Below are 22,981 nucleotides of genomic sequence, written 5' to 3' on the forward strand. Positions count from 1 at the left end.
TTTAGCCAACTGAATCCTCCCTTAAAATGGAACCCTGCTACTAAAATCAAGACAGAGGAAAATCATTAGACATGCAGTAAGTTATGACCTCAGTTATACGTTAGGTGGTCTTACACTAGTCGAGAGACTATTGTGTTTACCTTTGAAGTGCTAGAAATACATCCCTGCAGACTGAGTACCAAAGGTGAGATCTAATTAGAAGTTTTGTGATTTGAGGTGGGGCATACAGGATCCTAATAACCTCCTGTTTGACTTTCTCACATATGGTTTTGTGTAGGAAAGTAGGGGGGACTGCCTGTGATAGGTTCTAGGTAAATATTTGTTGATAGATTTAACCTCAGATTATAATATAATGAAAGAGATAATGATCTCCCCTGGAATACAGCTGGATTTTTCTTTATCCATGATTCTACTCAGCCCATATTTTGTACCTTTGACTGGTTGGTCCATTTTCTAGTCTGCCCCTTTCAGTCCCAGTGGAATATTCAGGCTATAGTAAAGAATGAAAACATTATAATTTTCAAATGACCACAATCTAATTTGTAAGTGTTCTACAACTGAAACTCATTTAAAAAAAGGCAGCAAGCTCAGTGATAAGAAGTCTAAAAAATAAGAGTGAAAATGTTCCTGCCTAGCCTAGTGTAATTATTTTTGCTATTCAGTTGCATAGGCAGGCTGCCAGAAGATGGGGGTACAAATTAATTAACCAACTGTTTGCAGAGATATGGCCATGTCATTACTGATAAGCATGGACGTAAATAAGGCAGTGTGTCGACTGTTTTTCAGAAATGAGGGAGGACAGAAAATATGTTAACAAAAATAAAATAGACCAAAGGCTTAGTAGGGGAAAAGAATAGTTTCTGTTGGTTTCCATTTATTAGCCCATAAAGTTCCTTTTTCTTGTTGTCTTTAAGTGCTGAATGTGGGGGGGACATGTGGATTGTCACATGAGTTTTTTCAAAAATACTTGAATGCTTTATGCCTCAATTGAACATATTTGAAACTCAACCCCTACTCAAATCATTTTCAATATAATTTTTTTGTATACCATAATTTGCAGTAATAGAGGTTTATTAGGCCAGTGGTGAATTTTAAGTAGTAGTATGTATAAAGTAACTTATGTGAATAGTTTTACATACACAAGTGTCTTAAAGTAAACAATATTTGTAATGTAAGAAGCTGGGTCACTTCTATAAGAGCTGAATCTTTAAGTTACTTGTTTACTCTTCCCTAGAGATGAAACATAGTAGGACCCTTAGTAAATATGTGTTGGAGGAAGGAATGAAGCTTTGTAACCAATGACATATCATTGCATGCTGGTTAGGTACTGGGATCAGGAGTCAACTAGTTTTAACCTTTAACACCAGCCCCACCTCTTGTCAGCTGTGTGATCTTGGACAAGTTACTTAATCTTTCAGCGCCTGTTTCCTCATTTGTAAACTGGGGTTAAGAATGGTACCTGTGCTACAGGGTTGCAAGGATTACATAACATAAAGTATGTAAACTACTTAGCACACTGTTTGGCCCATTAAGTGCTCAATAAATGTTTGACCTGGTGGCTGTTGTTGTTATATTGTATTTTAAACATTTGCCTAACCTTTTACTTTAGAAGCACTCAAAACAAATCTGGGGAAAAATAGGTGTTTAGGTTGAGACATCAATCTGAACTTTAGCTGGTCAAGGTGTTATCTGCCAACCACATATGTTTGCATATGGTTGTGGTAAAATGTGCTTTGAGTACCTTGTTCAGGTATGTTGACCAGGTTCCCCTGGAAGGACAAATAGTGAAACTGCAAAGTCTGAAGAAGTAAAACTGAGATAAGAGAATGCATGATACTTTCTCATGAAAGTATTGCCATTAGGTCTTCTAGTTTTTGAAACAGAAATAAGCAAACGAACTAACAGTCAAAACAAACTTGCATTTAAGTATTTCCCAGTGGTAATAAACTGCACCTAATCTGTTTAAACAGAAAAAGGCTTTGTAATATTAAGAAGGATTAGGAGTAGAAGTAATTAACCAGCAGTTAACACTCCCCTTTCTCCTCTTCAGTGTTGCCTTACAGATCCCTCCCCTCCCCTTCCCAAACCAGAGAAAGCAGCTGTACAGATGGGTTTTATGCATAAAGTGAGACCTAAAGAAAGTGCATTCAGAGCTAAAAAGATACAGTGTTCAGAGAAGTTGGCATTAAAACCAAAAGAACAGTTCACCCTTATAGGACCTGGTCTGACCAAATGCTGTCAAACTGTGAGGCACCGTGAGTATTTATGGAATGAGTGGAAAAGTGAAGATTGATTTGAATTGTTTTCACAAGCATCAATGAAAGCATTAAGATGTGTATGAGTGCAACAGAATCTTTTAGACACAGGAGGTTTATCTTTATTTTTATTGTAACTTCTCTTTAAATAAAGCTGCCTTGGGGGAAAACTTTAATTCACTTGAGTGTAAGCAATGAGTAGTTTCAGATACTAATGCATGGTTCTCATCATTCTTGGAACTGTATTTTAAATTCCTGGGTGACTTTGAATTATTTATACTTAGTGTATGTGCCTTGCCTTTTAATTTTTTTTTTTATTTTTTTATTTTTTTGCATATGGAAGAAATAAAGTTTTAGGACTTGATTTATAAGACATTTGCCTAAAACTAGGGGAGAATCTTCAAGATGATGGCTTCTCAGTATCTTGGCTGTCTCAGAGGCCCTTCGAACTTAGATGTCGCACATATATGTGCTTCATTCTCAGACCTGGCGTTCTTCCAGGATTCTTTCTCAGAGACCGATACCTCTTATCCATCCCATCCTATTCTGCAGGATGGGAAGCATGGCATCCTCTCTTCACCACCTTTGTATCCAGGCTATTACAAAGTCATGTCAACAGTTCTTTCTAAATATCTTGGAATCCTTTCTCTGTCATCTCACTGCCACCCCCATGTCTTTCACCCTGTACTGCTGCAGACAGCTCTTGACTGACCTCCTCACTTCCACTTTTAAACCAAGCACCTCCCTTCTCCATACTATAGTTGAAGCAATGTTGAACATAATAATAAACAAACTGATGATATTATCCTCCATTAAAATGCTTCTATTACGCACTAACGAATGTCAGAGTAAGGACCTCCAAAAATCTGCTCTGCCATAAAAGCAATAAAAACACTGGCAAGAATCATCAAAATCAACTTCTTTAGAATTCTGCAAATTAACCCCAAAGGCTTGCAAGTTCTGATGAGCATATATTCAAGAAAAATGGCAGAATCCCTAAGTACAGAGAATTCGGTAGTGTTTTAACTTGCCCTATTTCAACCTCTCCTCCCCAACTCAACAGTAACTTTGAAAACCAGCAGCTTTACAACTAGGGTAGCTGTGAAAGCCAGCAGTCTAGCAGCCACTGGAGGGGACGAAATGGGTTTGGAGCTCCCCCAAAGCCTTATTTTCAGAGAATTGTCACTGACTTATCTGGTAGCTCCCTGAAAAGCCAGGTGCTCAGGGCTTATCTTTATTTGGGCTAGCTCTGAGCTCATGCTGTGACGTATTCCTAGGGTGTTTAAAAAAAAAATCAGCAGTGATTCTTCAGTGTCACAGTTGCTTGTGATGGTAATGTCAAGTGGGGCTAACAAGAGGCTGACCAGAAAAGTAAATAGGAAACACTAGGGAATGAGTTGTCAGTTGGGGACTTTAAAGAGTTCCACCATACTCCTGGGAATCCAGAAAACCACATGGATGTGTAGAGTTGTGCACACGCCCAGAAAGGACCTGAGAAGACCCTAATCTCTCACCTCTTGCTAACCTGGAGGCTGTCTGTATAGAAGCAGGAAGTGAAGGCTAAAACAGTCATAAACTACCTGCTGGAGCATTGAAGCCATGCCCCATCACACACACACACACACACACACACACACACACACAGCCCCTCAGCCAAGGCTGGGAGCCTTATGGCAGACATAAATGCTACATCAACCATTTAAAAACGTAAAGACAGGTCAGTAGCCAATGCCATTTCATAATTAATTCTGTTCTAAGTTGAATGAGAGCTATGGAATTTACGCAATATACCTGGCAGATGTGGTGTTGCAATGAACAAAAGAAGGAATGGTATTCTTAACTGAGTCATGAGATTATAACCATAACCACAATAATAATAATAGTAACAAAATAAACACTGTTCTTTGTCGAGCCCTTATGTGTACACTCTGCTTACTGTGTTTAGACAGATACAGACCTCAACTTTTTACGTGAATTACCTCATTCAGTCCAATAGTCAACTAAGGTTGATACTATCATTTTCAAATGTAGAAACTGTGTGCCTAGATGTGCCTAGAGGTTAAGTACATTGCTGGAGGTTACAAAACCAAGCTAAGTGATAGACTCTTAGAGCCCGTGTCCTACCCTAGACTACATGCTTGTCCAAATGGTAGGGATGCAGGCAAGATTTATAAGGTTTTTGATAGGCACTTCCAGATTTAGGACACATGGCATTGAAAGCTTGTTTTCTGACTTGAGAGGTCAGGATTTGCTGAAAGTATTTTGAGGAGTAGCTTAAGAAATCCGTGAGACAACCTATCATGTATACTGCCATGTTGGTCACTGTTGTAGCCCCACCTGCCAGTCCCAACGCGAGTTCCTCAGGATTTTGATACTTGCCTACTCTATTCTATCCCAAGCATTTTATCTCAATTTCAGTACAAGCAATGACAATGTAAACATTGTAACTCTTACCTGTTAGGGGTCACTATGATAATATTGGCCATTTGTAATTAGTAAGTAATTAATATTAGTATTTTCATCTTTCTAGCTCCTTGGTCCTCTGGTGCAGGAGTCCCCAGTCTCTGGGCTGTAGACCAGCACTGGTCTGTCAGTGGCCTGTTAGGAGCCAGGGTACGGGGTGGGTGGGTTGGGAGAGGGAGAGGAGTAAGCATTACAGCCTGAACTCTGCCTCTTGTCAGATCAGCAGTGGCATTAGATTCTCACAGGAGTGTGAACCCTATCATGAACTGCACATGCAAGGTATCTAGGTTGTGCGCTCCTAGAGTCTAACTAATTCCTGATTATCTGCGGTGGAACAGTTTCATCCCGAAACCATTCTCTCCTTGCCCCAGTCCCATGGAAAAATTGTCTTCCATGAAACTGTTCCCTGGTGCCAAAAAGGTTGGGGGCGGCTGCTGTGGTTTTTGCTGCTTGCTTTTTACTTGAAACATCTCACTTTTTTTTCCCTTTAAATCCAGTATTTATTGACTGCTTTGGTTTACGCAGGGCCAGACCTCATACATTTAGCAGCTTGCTGATTGGTCTCTAGTTGGTTCCATCATTTGACATCTTTTGGTCAAAGGGAAATCCAGTTAATATTTAACTATTGGAGTAGATAATATGAATCTGGGAGATGTGCTTATGGAAGGTGGAAATAAAATTCTACTTTTTTCCTTTTGTAGTTGAGACTAAAGCTCACTTAACAGCAATTTAAAACTTTAAAAATATCATCGATGCTACTTTTGATTACCGACTATTCAGAGTCACCAGTTGAAATAAATTTGGAACTGACTATAGTAAACCTGTTATGTGGAGACCAGCCTTCCACTTCTCTCTGGTTTCTTAGAAATATATCCAACAATGGAGCCGAGAGTCCTAGCATCTCAGGAAACCTTTGAGCAGCAGTGAGAGCAGACAGTACAGAGGTACCCGCAGGAGTCTGCTAGCAGATGGGAATAGCTTGATTGACTTTTCATGAAATGAGACAGAAGAGCAGGGATTTCTTGGGAGAGGTAGAGAATAATTCAGGAAGGGCACTGAGCAGTGAAGGAGCTCATCTAGTAAGATGGTAAAGAGCATGTACTTTGGAGTAGCCTACCTTCACATCCCAGCTCCTCTGCTTACTGACTCTGTGACATAAGTCAGGCAACCTCTCTGTGCTGCCTCACTTGCTTTCTATAAACTGGGGATATTGACCCTGAGAAGTGAAAATGAGTTAATACTTAGCATTGTCCTTGGAACACAGGAGGCACTCCGTAATTGTAAACTGTTTCATTTTCGTTATATGTATTAACACTTCCCAGGATTTTTTTCTTTTGTGTAGGGTTGTGATTTGTGTTCACTGACATATCTACCCAATACCTTGAATAGTGCCTAGCCAGAGTAGCCATTCATGTATTTATTCAGTACATAAATGAATGAATGACATATTTAGAATACCTGCCACAATAACTGACACCCATTAAGTACTTAATACATAGTGTGACAAGAGGTAGTGGCTACAGACCAGTAGAGATCGAAGCAGTGGCTAGTGTACCCCACTGCTAGTAAAAATATAAATGATTGTAATAGTATTACATACATAGCACATGCTCCATGCCAAACACAGTTATAAAGGCTTTATGTGTGTGGTAATTCTCTTTATCCTCATAACTACCCTTAAGGTTGCTGCTATTATCTCCATTTTACAGGTGAGTATGCTGAGCAGAGTAACCTGCCCAAGGGTCATACTCCTAATGAGTGATAGGATTGGGATTTGAGCTCAGTCTTATTCCAGAGGCCATTCTCAAATTTTTTTGTTGAAAACCTGTGTGCCAGTTACTGTGCTATGCACATGTGGCCGCTGACCTCATGGAGCTTAAATCTTAATGAAGAAGATAGCCAAAACACAAATAAGAAATAAGTGATCGACAAGAGAGAATTGTGTGAAGCCACAGGGACCTGCCTTAAATTGGGTGTTCAGGGAGTCTTTCCAGTGAAATGTGAGCTCAGGTCTAGAGCCAGGCAGGCAATGCATTCCATACAGAGGGATAGAATTAACAAAGGGCCTGAAGTGGGATTGGCATAATTGTCAAGGATTTCAGAATGCCAAAGTGGAGAGTTTGAAGAGAGCAGTGTGTCTTGAGGTTGCCGATGTTAGGCAGGGCCCTCTAGTATTTATTTTCATTCTGACTACATTCTAGAACCACTGAGGAGATTAATTGGGCCTGATGACATTTATAATTTAAAAGTATCACTGTGGTTACTGGGGAGCAGAGGGAGTGTAAAGTAGGCCCTGGGAAGCACGGCCAGCTCGAAGACCAAAGGACAACAATGGAGAAGATGATAAAAATGTCTTGAATTTCCAAAGTACTTACTGTGTAGGAGGCACTGTCTGAAGCATTTACATATATTTGTTTAGTCCTAGTAGCCTGCAAGGTAGGTACTTTGACTTTACCCATTTAGAAATAAGAAGATTGAGGTACAGGCCAGTAAGTGGCAGGGCTGGGATTTGAACAGAGCCAGTCTGGCTCCAGAGGCTGCATTTTAACCTCTGTGATCTATTGCCGTAGTAAACTTAAGTTCTTCTATTCTGTGCTTAACCTTAACTTCATGTGTTTATATTAGCTGCACTAAAGAAGGAAGAAACTACAGACTCATCTTTGGATTCCTTCCTCTGCCTTAACCTCATATCCATGGTCTCCTGAGCTCTTTGCAGAGTGCTCTAGACCATGTCTTCAGTCTGGTTCCACTATTTTCATTGTATAGTTTCACTCATTTTCATTGTATAACCCCTTCCTGTCTCACTCCATTGCATCAGCCTTTGGGGGCCGCCTTCCTTACCTAGGTCAACACACATTTATGCCAGAGTTACCTTCTGGATCATGTGGTTTCCTTGCTGAAAGACATCGGTTCCCCTTGGCTTGCAGTATTGGCCCTCTGTTGCTGGAGCTCCAGCATGCCTCCCCTACCTTTCCCTTGCATGGCCTGCAGGGAGGAGTGTGTGGCCAGCAGTAGGAGCACAAGAACACTTAAGAGTTAAGCACACATTGTGAAATAGTCAATTGCTAATTGGTGTATATAGTTGTTCCCCCATATCTGCGGAGGATGCTGTGCAAGATCCCCAGTAGATGTCTGAAACTGAGGGTGGTACTGAACCCTATATATATTTTTTCCTGTACATACGTACCTATGATAAAGCTTAACTTATAAATCAGATACAGAAGAGATTAACAACAGTAATTAATAATAAAATAGAATAATTATAACAATATGCCAGCATTCTTATTCTTGTGCTTTGGGGCCATTACTAAGTAATAAGTATTACTTGAACACAGGTACTACAATAGCAGGATTTGATCTGATAACTACTAAGTGACTAATGGACAGGTAGTGTAGACAGTGTGGATATACTGGACAAAGAGATGATTCATGTCCTGGACAGGATGGAATGGGATGGTGCAAGATTTCATCCTGCTGTTCAGAATGGCTTGCAGTTTAAAACTTAGACGTTATTTCTGGAATTTTCATTTTAATATTTTCAGACCACAGGTAACTGACACCTTAGAAAGCAAAATCATGAATAAGTGGGGATTACTGTAGACCAGACTTCCGTGAATTAGTAAGAGCCAGGGACCTTGAGACAAACATTTCTAATGTGGATCAATTTTGTAGGTTTTGTTTTTTGGGTTTTGTTTTTTTGAGAGAGAATCTCGCTCTGTCACCCAGGCTGAAGTGCGGTGGCACAATCTCAGCTCACTGCAACCTTTGCCTCCCAGGTTCAAGCAGTCCTCCTGCCTCAGCTTCCCAGGTAGCCGCGATTACAAGTGTGTACCACCACACCCAACTAATTTTTGTAATTTTAGTAGAGATGGAGTTTCACCATGTTGGCCAGGGTGGTCTCAAACTCCTGACCTTAAGTGATCCACCCACCTTGGCCTCCCAAAGTGCTGGGATTACAGGCGTAAGCCAACGCGCCCGACTTATGTTTTTGTTTCTTGAGCTAACATTTATTGAGTGATTACTATCAGTAGTACTAAGCACTCTCCATGGATAAGTTCATTCAATCTTCACAATAGTATTATGAAACACAGGTCCTGTTAACTGTATTTTACACACAGAGCAACTGAGATTCAGAAAGGTTAAATAATTTAACCATGCTCATATAGCTAGTAAGAGGAAGAGTAGACATTTGAATACAAGTAGTCTCGCTGCAGAACTGCTTTTAGCCACTGTGCTGGATTCACTAGCACAAAAGAATTTGCCAATGTGCAGATTTGAGAATCAGACATTGAAACACAGAAATTTTACTAGAAACTGCCTGTAGGTATAAAATGTTTTCAGAGAAGACTGTTGAACTTGAACTTCTGTCTCACTGAATGGCATACCCAATTCCAGCAGATGATGACTATGTGTCACTAAATGACATAAAGGCACAATTATAACCTTCTGACTTATGGTGGCATCACAAGGACTTAATCTTTCAATTATTATTCATCAAGTAATATTTAGCACATATTCATTGCTGCTTTCTGTCAGCCAGGTTAGGCACCATTAGGCACTGCCACTAGAGAAGTCAACAAGCTAGATATGGAATGTAGTCTAGTGGGAGGAAGTTAAGGCTCATGCAGCTGGATGAATGATTACAAATGGGAGATAGTGCTTGGCTAGGAGCCCTGCCTAGCCAAGTCTCTGGGGAAGTGACATTGAAGCTAAGACTGAATGAAGTAGAGCAACAAGCCAGGTACAGGTCTGGGGGAACTGAGTTCCGGGCAAAAGGAACAGCAAGTACCACGCAGGGTTCTGCAACAAGAGAGTGTGGTGTGCTCCAGGAACAAAACCAAGGCCAGAGTAACCAGATGCAGAGAGGCACGGCCAAGCTGTTCAGGGCTGGTGGGCCAGATCAAGGATCATTGTTTTTATCCTAAGAGCAACTGAAAGCTACAGAAAAGTTCCAAATGCCAGACATTTACTTCATAAACACACAGTGATAGGGTACTTCTCAGGTTCTGTGCTAGGCAAGGCAAAGAGTCTGCTGTCCAGACAGGACTACTGAGGTTTCTATTTGTAAATTTTTATTCATAAACCATAAATCAGTGAGTGAAGGGCTGAAATGGCGGGCATAAAAAGTATGAGTAGGAGCCCAGCAGAGAGGACATTGGGACTAGTTCTTGTTGAACAGTGGGAATTGTAGAAAGAGCAGAGAGAATAGCTTTGTGTGCTGTAGGAGCTGTTCTGGCCAAAGGAAGGAATTGTGGGAGAACTAGACAGGTTCTGAGAATGCCAGGAGACTTGAGGCATAAGCATATTGACTGAGGCTGGAGAGATGGGAGGGACCAGAATGCTGGGGGCTTTGTTGCAGAGAAGTAGGTCCAGAGTCCAAGCCCCACTTTGAAGCCAGTAGGGGTCTTCAAATAGAGAAGTGGCATTATTGCTTTACAAGTTTGTGGGCTCAGGCAGCTGGGAGGAGGAGGCTGGAAGAGGAACAAACTCTGGCCTTATTAGGAGACCTGTTCAGGTGAGTAGAGGCCCCATACCTTGACCTTGGGCACTGGCAGTGGGAGTGGCATAGAGGAGGTGATTGTGGGAGAATACTGGAAATTACCAGGGCTTATGAGTCCAGCATACCTGGGTTTAAACCTTGGCTATGCTATATACCAGTTTGTGAGATTTCAATCCTGTGCGCCTTAGTTTCCTGACCAATACATTAATGACTTTTATCTCATAGGCTGTGGGCAAACATTGAGTGAGCACTAGGGCCAGATGCATTTCTAAGACTTTGGCATGTAGTAGCTCTCTTAGTCTTTCTGTCCTTTGAAGTACCCAGTGAAGTAGATACTATGATCATCACGATTCAATACGTGAAGAAAATGCTGGCCAGGCGCAGTAGGTCACGCTTGTAATCTCAGCACTTTGGGAGGCCAAGGTGGGAGGATCACTTGAGCCCAGGAGCTTGAGACCAGTCTGGGCAACATAGTGAGACCCCTGTCTCTACAAAAAATAAAACAAAATTAGCTGGGCATGGTGGTGCACACCTGTGATTACTCCTAGCTACTCAGGAGGCTGAGGTGGAAGGATCGTTTGAGCCTGGGAGATTGAGGCTGTGGTGAGCTGTGATTGCGCCACTGCACTCCAGCCTGGGCGACAGAAACCTTGTGTCCAAAAAAAAAAAAAAGTGATATTTGAAGAGATTATATAACTTGCCCAAGGTCACGTTTCTTTTGATCGAGGGAACCAGGATTCAGAGTGATACTGACCCACATTCTTAGCCACTCTGCTTAAAGTGCCAGTGATAGAGAGTAACTAACTAACTGGGGAGGGGGAAGGAACAGCCCTTTGAAGAGGTGACAGCTGAGCTGAGACCTGATGTGTGAGAATACACCAGGCATCTTGTGAAGTGCAAGCATAGAGCCTGGCTGGGGAAAAGATTTCTTTGAGGAGAGAAGGGAGGTCAATGTGCCTGGAGCTGAGTGAGCCAAGGAGAGGGAAGTGGGGAACTAGGGAACAGGATGAGAGGGAAGTGCACGTGTATCTGGGGGCTTTGGGGGCCAGGGTAAGGGCTGGAGTTTTATTCCAAGAGGAGTAGAAAGCCACTAGAGAATTTTAAACAGAGGAGTGGTGTGATCTGGTGGGGAATTTTAAAGAATCAGTCTGGCAGCCTTGTGGAAAGGATTGTAGACTACTTAGGGGACTTCTTCCAGAGTTCATTGAAAGGGTGCTGGTGGCAGGCCCAATAGTGGTGGCCATGGCAGTGGAGAGAAGTGGATGGAGGTTTTAGAATAGAACTTAGTGGGTCTGCTAGTGGCCTGAATGTGATGAGGGACAAGAGAGTTGGAGATGACACCTGGGCTTTTAGTTTGAGCTGTTGGAGGATGAATAGTATCATTTACCCAAAATGGGGAAGGTTGTTGGGTGAGGAGCAGAGAAGGGTCAAGAGTGAAGTTTTGGACATGCTTGTTCTGTTTGAAATGTATATTAAGACGTCTAGATGGCAATGTCTAGTAGGCAGCCTGGTACGTGAAACTAGACAGAGCTTGGGAGCAGTCTGGGCTGGAGATAGAAACGTGGGAGTGGCATGTGGAAGTTTGAGATGCATGGGAAAAGGGAGACACGCAGGGTAGTGGGCAGGTTAAATGCTTTGCAATACCATTCAGGTTTTCTTGTTATTGAACAAAGTCCTGAAAATAGAGATAGCAACACCAAAGTAAATACATTCACCACGGTTTGCAGTATGGTTTCTAGCAGAGAGACTTCATTCTGCATGTGACTGAAGTTTCCACATACATGTGCTCAGGTGTCCTTGTGCTTAAACCTAATCCTCCCTAGTATGCTGGCCTGGGGTCTCCAAAGTACATGATGGCCTAGATGTGGGTGCTGGCCCACTCACTAATTGGAACATAGGGGTGACCTAAATCCTGAGAAAGATTTAGGGCTTACACAACAATAAAATCCATTCTTTCAAATTAGTTTAGAATCCATTAATTCAATTACAATTTTTAAATTGTATGTTCAAGTACATAATTAATGGCCCAAGTTGTATATTACAAGTGTATTTTGTAAACTTTCTAATTGCATAATGAACTCATTTTTATTTGATATTTTTATTTTCTGTTGTAAATCAAGCTTTTCATAGCATTTGAGCAAGATCCCTATGTTAATTTGCAGATGGGTTGATTGTGAATTTACGCTTTAAAATATTTAGGAACATACATACTGTCCCTCACACACACATTATTTCATTTCTGTTGCCACAACATTCCACACTCTGTTCCTGTTGCTAAGGCCCCTGGAATGTCCCAGTGCAGAAAAAGGATATAGAACTCCTTTTTTTTTTTTTTTCTGAAGAAGACATTTTATTTAAATTATTTTGTATCCTCTAGTTAACTTCCAAATATGGATATCTGAAAGTAAAGAATTCAGAAAGCTAAAATTAAAGTTGCTTTATGTTTTAATAAAAGGAGCTCAATTTCTTTTTCTTTTTCTTTTTTTGAGACAGAGTCTCACTCTTTCACCCAGGCTGGAATACAGTGGCATGATCTTGGCTCACAGCAACCTCCACCTCCCAGGTTCAAGTGATTCTCCCGCCTCAGCCTCCTGAGTAGCTGGGGTTACAGGCGCCTGCCACCACACCCAACTAATTTCTGTATTTTTAGTAGAGACAGGGTTTACCATGTTGGCCAGGCTGGTCTCGAACTCCTGACCTCAGATAATCTGCCTTCCTCGGCCTCCCAAAGTGCTGGAATTACAGGCGTGAGCCACTGCACCGGGCCCAAGGAACTGCATTTCATAGGGTAGAATGAACTGGGTTTAAGTATACCATGTTTCTTTCCACAGAGGGAGCATGTGTGTGCATGCTTTTTAGAGAAATTCAGTATGCTCATGAGAAATTAAGAACCGAGTTTTCCTGTCACACAAACGAGAGTCCTGGTTATGCTACTTTCTTGCTGAGTGATATTAACTAAGTTTGTTTCTCCATAAGTAAAATGGGGATTATTTTGTAGGGTTATTATTAGAAATAAATGGGAAAAACCATATAAGAACTGCTTGGCATAGGGCCTGGCACATAGTAGTCTCTCAATAAATGTCAGCTGTTTATCATCAGTTGCAGTTGATCTTAAGTTATTGAGGAAATAGACATTTTTACAGAAGTATAGATTCTTGGTTCCTTACAGGATAACCCCTACCTTTTTAGTTTTACTAGTCATAAGTCTCAGAAAAGGATCAAAGGAACCAGGGCAAAAAAGAATAATATTGTAATAATAAACATCATGTGACAAATTGAATTCTTATTTGAAAGGATCAGTTTAGATTTTTATTTCTCTTAGTTGCTTTATTTTTTCAGGGGTAGAGGGTTAGTCCGCAGAAGAATCTGGTATCTGGCAAAGTGATCTATTTTAAGTAACATTGCTTTATATTCAGAACTGAGGGAAATCAGAGACCACCAGCAACGCATTGCAGAGACCTAAAACTAAACTAAGACTGTTTATTTACTACTATTTTAATTGCTATATAATAATAAAACGAATTGAGTTGATTTCATTAATGAAATTGTTCATTTGATATCTATCTTACACTTTTCAGTTGTAAATTATGAATGTTATACCAGTTCTGTAATTTAGATGTATCAGAGGCATTTAGCACAAAAGCGTATGGAACTTAACGGTAAACTACTTTAAATTTTATTTTTCAGAATGAAATGTCATGTCAAGAAACTGTAATCTTAGGTGACTTATTACAAGTATATCATTGCATAGATATAACCTATCCCCTTCTCCCACATGTACTATATTTAACTCAATGTGGGCAGGCTTTCAAGGAAAATAGCATATTGTTTGGCTCTTATTTTTTATTAAATAAGCATAGTCACAGAAGTCTGTAGTCTACTGGAAGCTTCATATCTAATCAGTTTATACCGTCAAAGATGGTCAGCCCTGACATTCCATTTTATTGACATTGGAATCTGGAAGGAATCTCTAAATATCATTATTCCTCTGGTCTGCAAGAGGTAAGAAATCCAAGCCACATTATAAGTCAGAATTGAATTCCAGCTGTTGACCTTAGACAAAGTACTTTACCTGTCTGTGAGTCAGTTTTCTCTTCTTTAGAGGAGGGATATAATGGTATCTACCTAGGTAGTTGTGAGGATAAAATGAAATAGTAGCACGTAAAAACTACTCGGTGCTGCAGGTACATCCCCAAATCATGCTGGACTCTATATTTCAGATTATAGCTAGCTATCTGTGCAATTCAGTGTAATAGAAACTGTTGAAGAAAATTCAAGCTATAGCCATGTGTAGATACTAGATCAGTAATTTGATATTTTAGAGATTATCATCACTTGACATCTCCTTAGGGAATTTTCTTCTCCCTTTAAAACCACCAGGATCTCCCAGGCTGGAGAAAGTGTGAAATTAAATCTTCATAGGAAAGAAAGCAGATGCTAATCAGCTTCTTGGATCTTCCCCCTTGTCCTTTAAACTTGGTATTTGATCTACTAAAACATTTGCTTAAATTGAAGTGTGCTAATTATCCATTTATTGCAGATACTCTAAATAGTGAGTATGGTGTAAAATGCTTGTTTAAAATCCACTGATTTTGAAATACTTAAAAAGTTAGATTCTGGATCTAAACTTTTAGCTCTGTTCCCCAAATTGTTGTTCATAATTAATTGTTCATAGTTGAGATGTTTTAGTTAACCATATTTACCAGGTATCAAGTTACTTTCAGTTTTCATGTATATGCATATAGTTTTGTTTTACTTTTGCGTTTAATTAAGTTGCTGTCTTAACTGTTAAAACAAACAGTTCATATCCTATCCTATTTTGGTAACCAAACTGATTAATGTATGAAATGCTGTTTGTACTAAAGTTCAATCTGTCTTTCTGGTGGCATCAGTATGTAAGCAAAAGGACTAGAGGTTGCTATGACTTGGAAAAAATATATGAAAATAATTTTCATTATATGACATGCTGGCAAACCAATTTTACTCCTCTCTGAAATCTCTACTCCCTTTCTTAATTGTTCTGCAGAACCCAGGAACCAAATAGCTAGAATAGAATGCACAGTTAAACAAATAAAAGCATTAGATGGTACAGCTTTGTGAACGAAGCATTTTATATGGTTGCAGATTCTTTCCCTTAACTCTTGGTAGAGTTCATCTAATGTTGCTTTATTGTACGAATGTATTCATTGTTTGCATTTTAAAAGATTGTCTGTTTCACCTCATAATAATTATTTTTGGCACACTTTAACCCTTTTTAAAGTGTCTGTGTAAGCCTGATTTGATTTCTATTTAATAGTGGTGGTGCACCACATCAGTTCATTTGTCCTGGTACGCTTTATAATAGGCAACTCCTTTAGAAAGTATTGTTTCCTGGCAATCACTCCTGTAATCTCAGCGCTTTGGGAGGCGGAGGTGGGCAGATCACGAGGTCAGGAGATCGAGACCATCCTAGCTAACATGGTGAAACCCCGTCTCTACCAAAAAAAAAAAAAAATACAAAATACAAAAAATAAGCCGGGCGTAGTGGCGGGCGCCTGTAGTCCTAGCTACTCCGGAGGCTGAGGCAGGAGAATGACATGAACCCGGGAGGCGGAGCTTGCTGTGAGTCGAGATTGTGCCACTGCACTCCAACCTGGATGACAGAGCAAGACTCCATCTCAAAAAAAAATAAAAGAAAGTATTGTTTCCCAAAATGGTTTTATATCAATCAGAACCAGATGAGTGAGTGATGCTCTGTTTCTCTGTTGCAGACATGCCAATATTTGGTTTCTGTCCTGCCCATGATGATTTCTACTTGGTGGTGTGTAACGACTGTAATCAGGTTGTCAAACCGCAGGCATTTCAATCACATTATGGTAAGTGCTTAACCATTTAAAAAATTGTTATTAGAAGATAAAAGGTAAAGCAAGATTAAACTAAGGAACAGTGATGGCATGCATAGGGCATAATGTCCCTCCCCCACCAGGAGGTAGACTTTTTAATTCACTGAATGGGTTAATAACAACCCATTGTTGTTGGATATTTTTAAATTTTTATTAAAAGTGATATGAATGTTTTGGCTTTTATTGAAACTAGAGAAAGTATAGTTCATAAAATCTCTTGTAAAATGTTACATCAGTATAGTTACCAGTTTGTTTCCTTCTAGAGCCCCTGGTTGTGTATTCAGTGGATTTAAAAATTATATATTACACTCACAGTATGGCTACATGGGCTTTTTATTTTTATTTTTATTTATTTACTTTTTTTTAAGGAAATGTGATTTTGAAACTTCTCAGTTCAATAGTTCTAAATTTTGGGTGTTAATTGTTGAAGAGTCCAAATACAGTTGTTTGGCATTGTCATAATGCCTTTACAGTGTTTAAGATAAGATTCTGATTCTAAAAACCTTGATTTTCTGCCCAGTTTTGCTCAATAGCAAATCATAAGTATTTGAATACCTACCTTGTTTCAGGCATTGAGTATGTAGTATGATTCTTACTGCCACAGAGTTTACAGTCTAACTGGAGAGGCAGGCAAAACTAACTAGATACACTTTAAAAATAACTATAGGTTTTTTCCTCATTGCTCTTACTACTACAAATGCAAGCCTTGCAATAGAGAGTGACAATGGGGTTCTTCTATAGATAGAGTGTTTAAAGACAGCATCTTAGGAGGTGACACTGGAGCTGAGTCCTAAATGATAAGAAGGAGCAACTCGGGCAGCGATCTAGAATAAGAGCGTTTGATGCAGAGGGAACAGCCAGCACACAGACCTGAAGAAGGCCTGTGTGGCTGAAGGGTATTTAGTATTTAGTGAAGGGAGGTAGAAACTGGAGGAATCCAGCATTATAAGCAGGAACCTGATCATTCATAGGCCAGGCTAAGAAGCGGCTTGGGCGCACCGGAGGATTTATGTAAGAGAGTAACACAGTCCTATTTCAGTGGTTGATTTGCTGAGAATAAATTCTGGGAGAAGGGCAGAAGCAGGGAGAATAGTTAAGAGGCAAGAGATGACATTGGACTGAGAGTAAGATCTGGCAGTAGAGCTAGGAAGACTGCATAGCTTTGAAATACTTTTGTTGTTTTTGTTTTGTTTTGTTTTGTTCTTTTTTTGAGACAGTGTCTCACTCTCTCGCCCACGTTGGAGTGCAGTGGTGCGATCTCAGTTCATTGCAACCTCCGCCTCCCAGATTCAAGCAATTCCCTTGCCTCAGCCTTCCTAGTAGCTGAGACTACAGGCGCCCGCCACCACGCCCAGCTAATTTTTGTATTTTTAGTAGAGACAGGGTTTCACCATGTTGTCCAGGCTGGTCTCAAACTCCTGACCTCAAGTGATCCACCTGCCTCTGCCTCCTAAAGTGCTGGGATTACAGGCATGAGCCACTGCGCTCAGCCAAGAAACATTTTAAAGTTAGAATTTACCGATCTTGCTGTTGAGACTGCTGTTGTTGGATTAAGAGTCACACCATCATAAGCAACATTCCACCGTTTTTTTCAAGGAATAAATCCTCTATTTAACCATAAAAAGATCATTTGAGTTCCTGCTTCTAGAAGAAGCGCTGGGGTAGGCACTAGAGTGGGTACAGAGGTGGATAAGATGTCATTTCCCTGCTTCTGACTTGTGGACAATACAGACAATATTTTGGAAAAATCACTTGTAATCCACTAAAATGGGAGGTGTGTCAATGGGGACAGACAGAGCTGCCACATATGGCTACACAGTTTGTGCACTGAACAGCCGTATTTGGTGGCCCCAGGTTGGCAACAAGGTTGACGTGAGCAAGCACAGGAGCAGGAAATTCCAGGCTCTCTGGGATGTGCTGCGTGAGTCACCATTGGCCAGAATTGATGTACCCACCTGTGGATGAGTGAAGCTCAAAGGCAGGCGGGGACTAGCTCACAGGGCATCAGTGCCCATGAGTCCCCTGCTCTGGACGTCTCAGTGAGGACCTGTTGCAGATTTTTTAGAACCAAAGTGATGTGACTTAGTGGTGCCCCAGAGAATTGATGGGTAGAGTGGATTCCTTAGGCAGAAGGAGGATCTCTTGGTCCCCTCTTCTAGGAGTATTTTATTCACTGGTTACAGCATATTTATATGAATTTTTTTTTTTAATCTTCTCGTTTCCCCTCTTAGAATGTCAGTGTATGGGTAGGAAAAAGTGTTTTTTTGTTTTTTTTTTGTTTTGTTTTGTTTTTTTAGACAGAGTCTTGCTTTGTCGCTCAGGCTGGAGTGCAGTGGCGTGATCTTGGCTGGCTGCAACCTCTGCCTCCTGGGTTCAAGCAATTATCCTGCCTCAGCCTCCTGAGTAGCTGGGATTACAGGTGCATGCCACTATGCCCGGCTGATTTTTGTATTTTGGGTAGAAATGGGGTTTCACCATGTTGGCCAGGCTGATCTGGAACTCCTGACCTCAAGTGATTTGCCCGCCTCGCCTTCCCAAAGTACAGGGAATATGGGCATGAGCTACTACTCCCAGCCAGGAAAGTATCTTAAAATCACATTTTTCTGTCTTTCTCCTTTCCTGCCTTTCAGTCCCTCGCACAATATCTCCTAGTAAGATACTTGTTGAATAACAAAGGGTTGGTGTTAACTTCAAACATGTAAATGGAAAAGTGTGAATGCACTCCAGGGTCTCCTGTGGTTTGGCAGGAGGTGTGACTGACAAAGTCACTAGGTGGGAGGCTGAGGTGACAAGGGAAGTATTAAAGATATGAGAGAGGAGAGTTCCTGGCAGAAAGATGAGGGCCAAGTGCTCTGAGGGAGTTATTCTGCCGGGAAATGTGTAAGGAGTGCCCTCTTTGAATCAGCAGTAGAGGAGATGGCTGCTGGTGGAATTGACAAGAGGTTTAGGGTGAATGTGGGTTTGGGAGAGTAACTGCATGAAGTAGAGGGAGGTACCATGTGGTGGCCCTGGAGGGACTTCCCCCGACTCACTTGGAGGAAAGGAGAGGTGGACAGGGTTCCCAGGACCAACAACCTTTACCGGTGCTGCCACAGTCTCTTCTATCTTTTGGGGACAGGGGTTGTGACAGGAAAGATTATTTTTGGAACATTTTCTTTTTTGTTGAAATTTTTAGAAAGCCAGTTGTTGCATTATTGTTTTCCATAGTTAACAAAAAACAGTTTTCAAATTCAGAATCTTTCAGAGTGACTGTTGTAGTTTATTTAGCTGCCAAAACAGGGATGGTACTTTCTTTCAGTGATAATGGCGAAAATGTGTTGGTAGTCTTCTGTGAATTCATATATTGCTGTTATCTGTCTGTGACTTTTATGAACAAATAAATAGTTGCTACAAACTCCAGCAGGCAGTTCCTTTAAAACCACTGCTACCAGGACAAGAAAACATGCCACAGTGGCAGCAAGTCTTGTAAAGTCAGTCAGTGCTGGTGGTAAAAGTATTCTGAATTGGTGAGCAGCTATTATTCAGAGTAGTTAAGAAGCCATGTACTTTTTTGCTAGCCAAGCTGCAGTTTGAGGAGTTAACAATTAACCAGGATTTCCATTTGAGCAATGATGGTGAATGATTGTGGTGCCATTTTGGCATTTCCAGTTTTTCAGTCTGATTGCTCTCATAGCATAGTTTGCTTTCTTGGAAACTACATAGTAATACCATGATTTCTTGATGTTATTTTAATGTTTTAAAATACTCCAGTGTGCCTCATATTTCTCTTCAGTTACTTAGTATTTTTAGGAGTAAGCTGTGAAACCCCATCTCTACCAAAAATACAAAAAATAAGCCGGGCGTGGTGGCGTGCACCTATAGTCCTAGCTACCTGGGAGGCTGAGGCAGGATAATGGCTTGAACCTGGGAGGCGGAGCTTGCAGTGAGCCGAGATTGTGCCACTGCACTCCAGCCTGGGTGACAGAGCGAGACTCCATCTCAAAAAAAAAAAAAGAGTCAGGTGTTTCTTACTGCTAATTTCAGATTTAAAAATATAATTCAAATCAGTGGATCCCAAACCTGCTGTGCATCTGAATCAGAGGAGCTTTCTAAGTGAGCAGCTTCCAAAGGCCCGCTCCAGATGCTCTGCATGGGAATTTCAGGGATAGAACCCAGGATCTGCATTCTAAACAGCTCCCTGGGCTGATTCTGACACACTGGCTGGCTGGAATGCATTGCTTTCACAGATGCAGATACAGTCCACTCTGGTGGAGCTGCTGCTTGGTACACACAGTGGCTAACATATAGTGACTGACACAGATTGCCGCTCATAGATTCATTGAGCCAACCAGAATGGCAGGAAGGGAGGCCCCTACTTTTTAAAATATCTGTATTATGTTCTGGAAATGTCACATTAATTGCCAAAAAACTTTTGAGTAGGAGGAAGCATTGAGAGACGGTGACGTTCCTAGGGTCAGAAGCCCCATTCTTTTGAGGTGGGAATCTTAAGTTCTTCAGTTAGTTTAGTGATAAGTGTGTTGGTTCTATACTGGCTACTGAATAGTATAAACTGTGTAGTACTACTTACATGCATTTGCTCTGGCTCTGAATGGTGGGATTAGCCTAGGGTTAGCAGATGACTTGTGGGGTGCTTTTGAGGCTGTATACTGAGAGAGCTTCCAGGAATTCCTATTTTGTGCTCTCCAGCTTCACTGAGTTTGCTTATGAAGAATACTTTAATATTTCTCTTTTATGCAGACACAGGGGTGATATTACCTAGGAGAAATAGATGAATGATGTTTAGTCCGCTTGGACAAGTACCACATTTAGAATCTCTGTGATTAATTGAAACCCTACTCAGATGTCGGCTGTTGAAGTATTTGCCTCAGATTAGTTAGGCTGATCCACTTGTTCACCTTTTGGCTCAGCTTGACTCTCTAAGCATGGCCTCGGTGGTGACATATGGAGCAGCCACCTTTTCCCAACCTTAATCAAATTCTGGCTTTATTATCTGCTGACTTAATTCCACTTAGTATTTTTATTTAAATCAAACCACTTTTATTTAAATAAATCAATTTACAAGGAAAATCTTACTAGAACAATAAAGGGGGAAACTAGTGTTGCCTGCTATAAGAAATAGTAAATGTGAAAATGAATGCTGTGAAAAGAAGATTATTTAATTTTATGTTGATGCTTTTGCCAGTGCTGGCTCTGAGCCTGAAGCTTGCTCTCTTTGTTAAAATGGAGACTAGCACATTTTAGGCAAGTATTGTCCACACAGCAGTGCGATATTATCAGGAAAATGGAAAGAAATTGGAAAGGGAGTAAGTTTTCGCTTGTCATTTGATGTTATTAATATTAGAGAGTGATGCCGACTCCATATTGTTTGGAAATACCAGCTCAAGTTCTTGAATTTTGCTACCTCATATGTTTAAAGAGCTATCTACTGAGGCCAGCCTTAGCCCTAGGAAATAACAGACCTTGAAGACAGAATTTTGGAATCTCATGTTGATCTGTAAAAAGACCACGTAAGACAAATACCCTTTGTCATCTATCGATATGTTATATATTGAGCCACTACTGATCACTGTGAATGGTATGTAAGTCTGTTGGTGAGGCTTCAGTGTAAAACATCTGCCTTTCTCAGACTGTTCACAAACAGAAGTGTCATAAATCTGACTTTTTCATGACTTAATGAACACAGCTTTAGTAGAAACACTCCTGTGATCTTACAGCTTTCTCTCCTTGCAGATATTACAAATCCTGTAAAATTAATAGCCACACACATTGCTTGGACTTAATGTTCCTTGGTGTGCATTGAGGTGGTTTGGATTCTTTTAGATGCTAGCATAAATTATATTTTCTAAAATGTCATTTTCATCAGGATGAGCAAATTACTCATATATTCATATGAGAAATTACTTGTACTTTTTTGAGCTAAGTAATTGGTTTCAAAGAATGTTAGTACTATAAGAGAAAAATGAATTTTTACTCTGAGATCCGATGGACTGCTTCTGGCAAAAATGCTGGTTCTCATTGTTGACAACATTTTACATAGTTCTGACCAGCAGTTGCCATCGTATAATTATCTTGCATCACAAAGCAGAGGTTTTACCATTTAATATAGAACACTTCCCTCCCCTTTTGCTCTCTGATTAACTTAGACCTGGAAAGTAACAGGTTCAGATATTTTTTAACGTGTCATTTTTTTTTTTTTTTTTAGCTAATAACTGTTTTTGATAAGGAAAGAAACTGTTTTTTTCTCATAAGTATACTAAATTTAAGTCCACTGACTAATGATAACTTTTAATAGTACCTGGTGATTTACAGAGAATTTTTGCATGTACTGTCTTATTTCCTGTTCTTAACAATCCACTGAATGGATTTTATGCTTAAAGATCAAACTCGTAAATTAAATTTCATTCACACAGATAAAATATAGCAACTAGGCCATCTTTTCTGCCTACTAACATTGATTTATTTTGCATGATAAGGATGTATAGAGTTAAAAGAAAATTCAGAGACAGTATGAATTGCATGTGTCACAAAGCTATCATTAGCGACAGATGTTCTAGCTGAAGTAGAATTTTAAGTTTGCTTCAAGAAGCTGGATCAGTATTGTAAACCTGTTACCTCGGAACATTTGGTAATTCAAAGATATAGTGATGGTAGGTAGATAATTGATTTAGCATAGTCATTGAATTTCTCTTCTGCCTGTTCTACTTTGTTTAATTCTAAATCATAGTAGCTATCTAAAACCAAACTCCTCCTCTTTTTGTATGAGACTTGTAACATTTTGTAGCTTCTTTAGAGAATTGACTGACATGTTTATTTCTGTCAGTATAAAGACTGAAATGTGTTGCGGAGCAAAAAAAAAATTACTTCACTCTTTTGCTTGGAAG

At 40.3% G+C, this 22,981-nt stretch overlaps 1 protein-coding gene across 12 annotated transcripts in view; it reads left to right on the forward strand.

The window, feature by feature from the left end:
• Positions 1–22,981, forward strand: part of ATXN7 (ataxin 7) — a 141,128-nt gene that overhangs the window by 73,995 nt on the left and 44,152 nt on the right. For all 12 annotated transcript variants that reach the window (XM_015130473.3, XM_077994222.1, XM_077994217.1 and 9 more), the window contains one exon: positions 15,969–16,073. In XM_015130473.3, the coding sequence (XP_014985959.3) occupies positions 15,969–16,073 (105 nt within the window). The remainder of the gene's footprint in view (positions 1–15,968; positions 16,074–22,981) is intronic.

The sequence above is a fragment of the Macaca mulatta genome, chromosome 2, assembly GCF_049350105.2.
Source record: "Macaca mulatta isolate MMU2019108-1 chromosome 2, T2T-MMU8v2.0, whole genome shotgun sequence".
Taxonomy (NCBI): Eukaryota; Metazoa; Chordata; class Mammalia; order Primates; family Cercopithecidae; genus Macaca; species Macaca mulatta.